At 36.7% G+C, this 10464-nt stretch overlaps 1 protein-coding gene across 2 annotated transcripts in view; it reads left to right on the forward strand.

Moving 5' to 3' along the window:
* Nucleotides 1-10464, forward strand: part of LIAS (lipoic acid synthetase) — a 30619-nt gene that overhangs the window by 14753 nt on the left and 5402 nt on the right. Inside the window, exons 5-10 of one of the 2 annotated variants that reach the window (XM_005877444.2) lie at nt 352-508; nt 593-650; nt 2107-2235; nt 4280-4425; nt 5941-6011; nt 10186-10297. In XM_005877444.2, the coding sequence (XP_005877506.2) occupies nt 352-508; nt 593-650; nt 2107-2149 (258 nt within the window). In that variant the 3' untranslated portion in view covers nt 2150-2235; nt 4280-4425; nt 5941-6011; nt 10186-10297. The remainder of the gene's footprint in view (nt 1-351; nt 509-592; nt 651-2106; nt 2236-4279; nt 4426-5940; nt 6012-10185; nt 10298-10464) is intronic. The other variant, XM_014548680.1, reaches the window with a different exon arrangement.

The following is a 10464-nucleotide window of genomic DNA, read 5'->3' on the forward strand; positions in this document are numbered from 1 at the left end:
GGGGAGCAAACCATATGCCATATACGCCAGGTCCCTTGAAACATAAGCTGTGCAGATGTTTCTTCCCTGCAGCGACTGTGTCAAGCAGCAAGGGTGGACCGGCTTCTGGCACGCATCCCCTTTCTTTTTCCCTTAACACCATTCTTAGTCCTGAGTTTATCACTTCCTGTTTTTTTCTCGTTTTACCACATTGTATTTGTGTCCCTTAACTATATCGCTTAGCTTTCAATGGTTCAAATTTCTTATAAACAGAGTCAAATTGTATTCATTCTTTGTAACTTTATCCTCTCAATATTATATTCTTGAGGGTCATCTGTCTACTTGATTGAAATGGTAACATCTCTATTTTAGTTGATGGGTGACACATGTACAAGAGGTTGCAGATTTTGTTCTGTTAAGACTGCAAGAAAGCCACCTCCATTGGATGCCAATGAGCCCTACAATACTGCAAAGGCAATAGCAGAGTGGGGTCTGGATTATGTTGTCCTGACATCTGTGGATCGAGATGGTTAGTGTCATTATTACCTCTTCCAGAAATTGGCTCTTACTAATTTGTGGCATCACCTTGAGCAGTGGGCTCTCTTGTTTCTAGATTTGCCTGATGGAGGAGCTGAACACTTTGCAAAGACTGTATCATACTTAAAGGAAAGGTACTTGTGTAATTTAAGGACTGTTTTGGTCTCATATAAGTTCAGTATGGTCTTTACTTCAAAGCAGTGGTATTAACTTTTTTTGGGGGGAGGGGGGTGTTATAAATCCCTCTGATAATCTGCTGGAAATTATCTGCCAGAAAAAAGCATATGTAAACATACAGATACATATTTGCAGAAATTTTAGGGATTTGGAGACACGAGTTTATTCATGAATCTTTGGTGCATAGAGCCCCTGCTTTGTATTTGAGTGCTAGTCTAAACTTCCTTTGAGTAATTTTAAAAGAAGTATAAAGCTGCAGTCTTCCTAGCACTGATTTTGAATAAATCATCATCTAGAAGGAATAAGGATGAGATAAGCTCCCACATTGTAAAAATATGTAAGTCTTGATGTAGATTTTATCTGTATTTATATGTCCTTGGAATTTTACCCATAATCCACATTTTTGTGATTTTAACCTCGTCCATTTAAAAAGATTTAAAAAGGGAGTTATGCCTATTTCCTATAGCTCAGTGCTAGACTAGCACCTACATACTTAGTAAATGTTTCTTCAATGATTCCTGTAATATTTTCTACTTAATATATTTTATAATTCATTAAAAAAATTTTTGTTTGCTACCCACTAAATTGATTTCACAAACTACTAATGGGTTTCAACTTGCAGTTAACAAACAGTGAGTTATAGGATGTGTTCTCTCAATATCTTTTATGTCCATGAAAGGGCATATTTTTTTATATCTGTTCTCTTAGGAAACAGCTCCCAAAACTTTGCAGTTGGGTTTGTGGAAAAATTTGTCAGCTGTCCCGGTCATTTCTGCTACTGTCAGAGAAAGCAGCTCTATGAGCTAGTTCACATTTCAATGCTTGAATGTATAGATATAGCCAATATAAATAGAAAGATTAATATTTAGCTTACATTCTATTTAAGCAAAGCTCAACTTGATTCAGCAACTCAGAATACCTTTTAAAGCCCATAACACTTGTGAAATATTTGTGAGGACAGTCCTATTTGATGAATTTTAAAAGAAATAAAAATCAAAGCAATCAAATAATGTTTACATTCACATAGAGATATCCCAATTTACTTTCTAAAAAATAAAAAATATTTTATATTTAACGTTTTAATACTTATATATTAATTCCTAAAAAAATAACATATTTTTTAAATGCCTTCTTAGTAATGCTTAAAAATCTGCACAGTCTCAAAATGTATCCTTGTTATTCTTTGCTTACAGATGTGTTTTAGCCACTGTGTACATATTATTTGATGTTCTGGATTTATTTTTTCATTGAACAGTTCAGATATAAACATTTGTATGTTCATGCTTTTTGGGGTAGGGTTTCTAAAGATTACTGTGTTGAAACTGATACAGAATGTGTAGGGTGATTTCTGTTTTGAGCAGCAGTTATGTCAGTTCTTCTCCTCAGTTTAATGCTTATCTTTTTTTCCTTTAGGAATCCAAAAATTCTTGTGGAATGTCTCACTCCTGATTTCTGATGACATCTTAAAGCAATAGAAAAATTCGCTCTGTCAGGATTAGATGTATATGCACATAATGTAGAAACAGTTCCAGAATTACAGAGGTGATTACACATACAGAGTAATGTTGGAATGTTTTCTCACTTTTTTCAAAGGAGAACTTTGTAATAGACTTTTATAAAGTGAATTTTTTAAACAAAAGCAACGTAAATAAGCCTGTTACAGAAAAATTAGATAATATTGCCAACGAAAGAATGTGATCATCACCCATAATATTTCTACCCAGTAATATCAGTTTCCAACATCCAAGTATAAATATCATATTTATGCATGTGTATGTTTTGTTATACACACATAATGAGCATCTTTTTTTCTTTTTTTTTTTGATACTATCTTATTACAAGTGCCAATGAGTTATTTTTTCAAAGAACAGTGTTAAAAAAAATTACACAAGAGCAATTACTTTGATTATAATTCTAAAAAAAAAACAAAAACAGCCGAACCGGTTTGGCTCAGTGGATGGAGCGTCAGCCTGCGGACTGGAGGGTCCCGGGTTTGATTCCGGTCAAGGGCATGTACCTGGGTTGCGGGCACATCCCCAGTAGGAGATGTGCGGGAGGCAGCTGATCGATGTTTCTCTCTCATCGATATTTCTAACTCTCTATCTCTCTCCCTTCCTCTCTGTGAAAAATCAATAAAATATATTTTAAAAAAAAAGATATGCAATAAATGATGCCAAAGAAAAACTGGTATCATTCAGATGTATTTTAAATCTCTTTTAAAAAGTAGACACTATACTTCTTTACTTTTTCTAAAAATTTTAGTGGGTAGGAATAATTATAGATTGTTATTCCACATTATGACTATGCTCATATTTCAAAAAAATAAAAATTATTTTAACCTTTAACATTCATTTTTATTAATTTTAGTAAAGTTTTTGATAATGGTTTTGTTAGTTTATAGACATTATACTGTGTTTGTATAATGAATTTGAAAGAAATATGATAAAGGATAACCATCATTTCCACTAAATCATAAACATTAGGGAGCATAATTTAAATTCAGTGGAGAAGTACTTTCAGAAAATAATGGCTTTCTGTATTACCAGTTTTGTGATTATTTTTTAACTCATTAATTGGTTTCCTCTCTTCTCAGTGAACTGGTCTCTGGTTAAAAATAACAACTACAACAACAAATCAATTACCCAAAAATAAAGGTTGCTTTTGAATTCAGATGAATGCTGGTTTAACATCAGCAATTTAAAAATATATATATTTTTATTGATTTCGGAGAGGAAGGAAGAGGAAGATATAAACATTAATGATGAGAGAGAATCATTGATCAACTACCTCCTGCATCCCTCCCACTGGGGATTAAGCCTGCACCTGGGGCATGTGCCCTGACCAGGAATTGAAGTGACTTCCTGGTTCATAGGTCGATGCTCAACTACTGAGCCACACCAGCCAGGCTAACATCAGCAATTTCTATCCATTTGGCCCTGTCCCAATTTAAACCATGGTGGTTTGGCTCCTGTTGAAGTCTGGCACACAGCCTGTTCCAACCCTGCCCTATCTCATCATACCACCACCAGTGGGTGCCAATTTCCCTGTTTTCACTTAAGAAACATTATCCTTTCCAGTGAAAATTCCAGAATCCTGCATTTTTTTTAACTAGGAGATGTCAATGTTGTATACTCACCAGCAGAGGGCAGCTCAGTCTTTTGAAAAGAAATTATCATAAAAGTTTCAGCCCTGAAATGTGGGTTTAAGTTAAACAGTTCTTTCTTTGTTCAATATGAAGATTTTCTTCCACGCTTTTTCCTTTATTTCTTGACTACCCCTTATAATCACTCACTCTCAGCTTCAGAATTCTAGCTTCTCCTCAAGTACTTCATAAATTGAATTACTTTCATTTTCTTTGCCCCAGACTTGAAAGGCCTTAAAAGTCAACAGCTAGGGCGCCCGGCAAAGCCTTATTTTCTATCCTAAAGTAACAGTTAGACATTGGTGCACAAATTCTACCATTGAACCATAAGATGTAATGTAATGTCCAGAATGTACTTTTCTGGTCTTTCCTGTTGCTTACATAACTATGTGCTTAGTTGAGCTTGTGGTTATTCTTGCTGACAACAGCCTTGCTGTTTTCAAGGAAAGTTCGTGATCCCAGGGCCAATTTTGACCAATCTCTGCGGGTCCTGAAGCACGCCAAGGAGGTTCAGCCTGATGTCATTTCGAAAACATCTATAATGTTGGGTTTAGGCGAGGATGACGAGCAAGTATATGCAACAATGAAAGGTAAAGGAATTGAAAATTAAAACTCTTTCCCATTTCATTTGAATAATAGCAGGAACCTCACTTTTTTATTGATTTCAAAGAGGAAGGGAGAGAGAGAGATACAAGCATCAATGATAAGAGAGAAGCATTGATCAGCTGCCTCCTGCACACCCCCCTACTGGGGATCGAACCCACAACCTGGGCAGGTGCACTGACTGGGAATAGAATCGTGACCTTCTGGTTCATGGGCCGATGCTCTACCACTGAGCCACACTGGCTGGACAGGATCCCCACTTTGAAGGCCCCATTATGATTCCCTCCATAATCTCAGTGAAAGTTCCAAGAATTAAGTACAGGATATGCTTAGAAATAGTAACATAAAAAGGGAAGGATGTATGTTTTCTTAGAATTTTGTGGAATGATATGCAGGAAGGTCAAGATATGAAATTTGCATCCCATTTTATTTTCTACCCTTGTATCAAGTAAAAACATGATTTTGTCCACTTTTCTTGTTCAGTTAGACAATTTTTGAGAGCCATCTTGGTACCAGGAGATCTGGCCAGCACTGACAGTTCAAAGATGAGTAAGATGAATCCAGGCCTTTGAGAAAGAGCTTACTGGAACATTGTCACATAGCCTGATATATTTTGGACTTTGCTAACCTTAGTCCCGTAAGCCCATTTGCTTTGTGATTCTTAGGCTTTTTAAATTTTTAGATATAACAGCTTTTATTTTACCTGAAAGTCCTTGGCCTTCTTGTAGCTATTTATTGTTTCAAAGAGTAATGAGTTCAAATAGTAATTAAAAGCTTCTCTTTTCCACAGTTCATAATGTTTTACTAGAAAGATTCCAAAGTCAAAGATCAAATCACATCCCCAGTGCATATCTTGTACATTTACGTAAAGCCTTATATAGCATGCCTGGTCTACAATGTGGGTGTTTTTGGGCCTTTGACAGACTGTTCTCTTCATCTTTTCTGCCTAACAGACTCCTGCTCTAGACACTTTCCAACCCTATTTTAGCATTTATTCCATAGTACTGGAGTCATTCATCTTTATTTTTTTAAATATATTTTATTGATTTTTTACAGAGAGAAAGGGAGAGGGATAGAGAGTTAGAAACATTGATGAGAGAGAAACATCGATCAGCTGCCTCCTGCACACCCCCTAATGGGGATGTGCTCGCAACCAAGGTACATGCCCTTGACCAGAGTCGAACCTGGGACCTTTTGGTCCACAGGCTGATGCTCTATCCACTGAGTCAAACCGGTTAGGGCTGGAGTCATTCATCTTTATATCAGCCCCCCATGATTGTCTTAATCATTCCTATGTTTTCAGTCCTTACTGTATCTCCTGACACATAAATACCTTTGAATGAATGGGTACAGTCTTACTTTCCAACATCAGGATTATAGGCCAGGATAAAGTTCACACTGTTCTATAGTGAAATTACTTTCTGAAAAATTATACTTAAATGTATAATTTTAGCATCATAAAAGCATCTGCTAATATAATGTGTTGGGTTTTTTTTCTCTAGCACTTCGTGAGGCAGATGTGGACTGTTTGACTTTAGGACAGTATATGCAGCCAACAAAGCGCCACCTCAAGGTACAGCTACCATGAATTGCCAGATGTTGGTAATTTTAATTAAATCTTTATTTTCCACAGGTAAAATTACAAAGGTACTGGCTTTTCTTTAAAAATATTATTTTATTGATTTCAGAGAGAGAGGGAGAGGGAGAGAGAGAGACAGAAACAACAATGATGACAGAGAATCATTGACTGGCTGCCTCCTACATACCCCAAACTGGGGATCAAGTCCACAACCATTTATATAAAGCTCTAGAAAATACAAACTAATTTATAGTGACAAAGCAGTAAGTGGGGAAGGGTGGGAAGGAGGGATTGAGAAAACTTTTAAAGGTGATAAATACGTCCATTATACTGATTGAGTTGATGGTGTTTCACAGGTGCATACATATGTCAAAACTTAATTTTAACTTGTGTAGTTTATTACCAATTATACTTCAGTAAAGCTGCTAAAAAGCACCAATATTTTCCGAATCACTTAAGAATGAGATATATCACAAGAAACAAAATTTTGTAACTATGTATGGTGACGGATGTTAACTAGACTTACTGTGGCGATCATTCTGTAATATATACGAATATCAAATCATTATGTTGTGCACCGAAACTAATATAATGTTTTATGTCAATTATACTTCAATTTAAAAAAAAAGAATGAGACAGATAAGTACTGCCTTACTGACAGGCGACTACACTTTGAGTTCTTACTTCAAGTGTCTGTGGCATAGTGGAAAGAGTACATTTTCCACTTGCTTGTCCAAGTTCCACCTCTGTCACAAACCTAGTGACCTCTCAATCTTCAGTGTCCTCATCTCTAAAACGTCCCTGCTTATTTTATATAGTTAATGAGGTGAGTGAGATCAGGCTTTATAATGTTAGGTGTCATGCAAACGTATTGTATTTAATGTTATTTACCACATCACTCACTACTTCACCTGACACATGAGACCTACCCTACTGATGTAAATTAGCACAAAGACTGATTCTTTTCAACTTATAAAGTCTCTCTATGGCAATAAGCATTCTTTAAGACCTGCTCTTTTTAATAAACAATTTAATGAGAGAAAATGGAAATAGTGAATCATTGTTCTTCTCATGTGGAAAACAACACCTTTTCTACCAACTTTACTGAATTTAAAGACTGAATAAGATAGGTATGAAATGCTTTGAAAAATCTTTGAAAACGTTTTGACAAATATTAGATGCTATTACTGTAACTATGCTTTATGTCCATGTGGCTAACGTAATACTTAGAGGTACAGGGTAATGGTGGTTCAAAGGACCAAAACACTGGTCCTCAGTATTCCGTTAATTTTAATACTTATTAAATACCTCCTAAACGTAGGCACTGGAAATCTACAGTTGAATGAGGTGTCTTATATTTGTCATCAAATTAAGTCCTTAAAGCATCCAGATAAGGAAAATGAGGCTTGGAGGGGTTAAAGAGCAACAATCAAGTAAAAGAACTAATATTGCCCTAACAGATTTGGCTCAGTGGATAGAGTGTCGGCCGGTGGACTGAATGGTCCTGGGTTCGATTCTGGTCAAGGGCATGTACCTTGGTTGCGGGCTTAACTCCCAGTAGGGGGCGTGCAGGAGGTAGCTGATGGATGTTTCTCTCTCATCGATATTTCTAACTCTCCCTCTCCCTTCCTCTCTAAAATCAATAAAACATATTTTAGAAATAAAATAAAAATCTACCTATAAGTTAAAAAAACCCTGATATTTAAATCCAGATATTCTACACTCAATAGTTTGCCCTTTTTACTGTGCTCTCAAAATTGCTTATAATCACAAAAGCACTCAATACTAACAAATCATGCCACTTATGTGCTCTACATATATTTACTTATGTCTACTATATAATATGTAATATATGTAATATATAATATGTATGTAATATATAATATATACAGGGTGTCCCAAAAATATGTATACATACTTTAAGATCTGATAGCTCAGTTATAAAAATGAAATGTATTTTAATGAACACTGCCTTTATAATTATTCAAAGTGTGTGTGTACAGTTTTCAGGACACACTATATGTATATGCATATAAAATATATTACAAAGTAAAAACTAGAAATTGCCCTGTGTTCTATATTAAAGAAGACATTACGTACATCCGTGCCATAGATGAGGAAATCACCAGTTAAGGCATGACATAAGATCCGGCACTTATCATCCACTGCTGGGAAGAGTCGAGTCTCACGCTCTTCTTGAGTATCCAAGAGTTCACTTTCTATCTAAAACAAAGAATAGCAGTGGCTCGTAGGGGAGGATCTTTTTCTTAGGTTCAATTAAACATTCAGACTCAGCAGACTGCATAGGCCAGTTTACTCAAAGGCGTCAGGCAGGAAGCACGGCTTACGAGCAGGGCAGCATTAGACCCCCCTCTTCAGCGGGAACACAGGCTCTGAAGTTGTCTGGTGGCTAATCCCTGGCTTCCCAGAAGCAAAGAGCCAAGAACAGATGTGGCAGATGCCCTGGTTTGGAAGCCCCATATTCCAGGGCCAGTATCTCTTGGACAACTCAAGAGGCCTAGTTTCAAGGACCCCCACAAGCAACATGCCTAAATGTACGAGTCAGTGCACTCCAGGAGGCCCAGATGTATGGCATTCCCATCAGCTTTTATAGTTCATTTATGGTTTCTCCATACAGTTACCAACAGGGCCATTTTTACCATAAGCACTGTTGGAAGTAGCACAGTTGATAAACTGCCGGGTTTCTTGCCAGAGCTAGAAAACTAATTGACCATCTCCTTGCAGAAGGGTAAAGATTTTTGTTAATCCTTATTTTTGTTAATCCTTTATCCACACCTGGCTTTCTAGCTAGTCTGTACAAGGTTGCTTCCTGACCGAAGTTTTTAATAAGACACTAAGTTAACTGAGCAGGCCTCCAGGACATCAAAATTATACTTACCAAGTGTAACTGGACTTTGCCTTCAAAAAGAGCAGCAGCATAGTCTGAATGAAGGCAAACACTGGCTACTGTCCCCAGATACTCCACATCTTTCAATTTTTTCACACCTGTAGCAATTAAAACAAACACATTAAAATATGAATAAAATTATATAAATATTTGCAAATAATGTTAAGCTTTGCAAGGATATTCTGAGCCTAAAATTTTTATTTTAGCCATGCTAAAGGAAATAGTTGCCATATAAATTTGCCTTTCAGAATTCTATAATGGTTCCCATCAAACAGAGCAATCGAAAATAAAATCACATGCAAAACAAATATTAAACCTTAGTGACAATAAGCTTAATGGTATCTTCTATCTGAGAATAATTCTCAGGCTTGCTCTATTGCTGAGGGATATCTGACCTCCAGTGAGGGAAGGGACTGGATAGGGTGGGGAAAGAAGGAGGGGGAAAGCAAGGCTCCCTTCAGATGCTAATAGTCATTATCCAAACAATAAAATCAGGGAGGAAACCAGACCAAGGAGTCATTGTGCAAAGGTAGATCCCACTTTTTATTATTTGTGTGTTTGTTTGTTTGTTAATCCTCATCTGAGGATACTTTTCCATGGGTTTTAGAGAGAGTGGAAGGAAGGGGGAGTCAGAGAGAGAGAGAGACATCAAGCCTGCAACTGAAGCAGGTGCTCTTGACCAGAATCAAACCTGCACAATTTACAATAGTTAAAGTCCCAATTGCCCATCAGTAGACGAGTGGATAAAAGAGCTGTGGTACATTTATACCTTGGGATTCTATGCAGCAGTAAAAAAGAAGGATCTCTTACCCTTTGAGGCAGCATGAAGGGGCCTGGAGAGTATTATGCTAAGTGAAATAAGCCAGATAGAGAAAGGTAAGTATCACATGATCTCACTCATATGTGGAATCTAATGAACAAAATAAACTGATAAACAAAATAGATCCAGAGACACAGAACCATAGAATAGACTGCGGAATCTCGGAAGGAGGAAGGAGGGGAGGGTTGGTGGGTGGGAAGAGATCAACCAAAGAACTTGTTTGCATCTATGCATAAGCTATGGACACAGACAATAGGGTGGTGGCTGGCGGTGGGGGCAGGCTAGAAGAGGTCAATGGGGGGAGACCAGGGGATGTATATAATACTTTCAACAATAAATAATTTTTTATGAAACCACCTTGAATGTATGGGTATCAATTTTCTGTAGAATCAAAATGATTTATGGAAATTCTAGAATCAAAATTAATTCTTTAAATCTAGGTTGAAGAATACATTACTCCTGAAAAGTTCAAATACTGGGAAAAAGTAGGAAATGACCTTGGATTTCATTATACGGCAAGTGGCCCTCTGGTGCGTTCTTCATATAAAGCAGGTGAGGTAGACTGTGCGGGATGGTTTCATGTAGGCCATAACTTTCCACATTTACATTTATTTATTTATTTATTTATTTATTTATTTATTTTTAATTAAATCTTTATTGTTCAGATTATTACATTGGTTCCTCTTTTTTCCCACCATAACTCCCCTCCACCCAGTTCC

This window comes from Myotis brandtii, unplaced genomic scaffold (genome assembly GCF_000412655.1).
Source record: "Myotis brandtii unplaced genomic scaffold, ASM41265v1 scaffold520, whole genome shotgun sequence".
Lineage (NCBI taxonomy): Eukaryota > Metazoa > Chordata > Mammalia > Chiroptera > Vespertilionidae > Myotis > Myotis brandtii.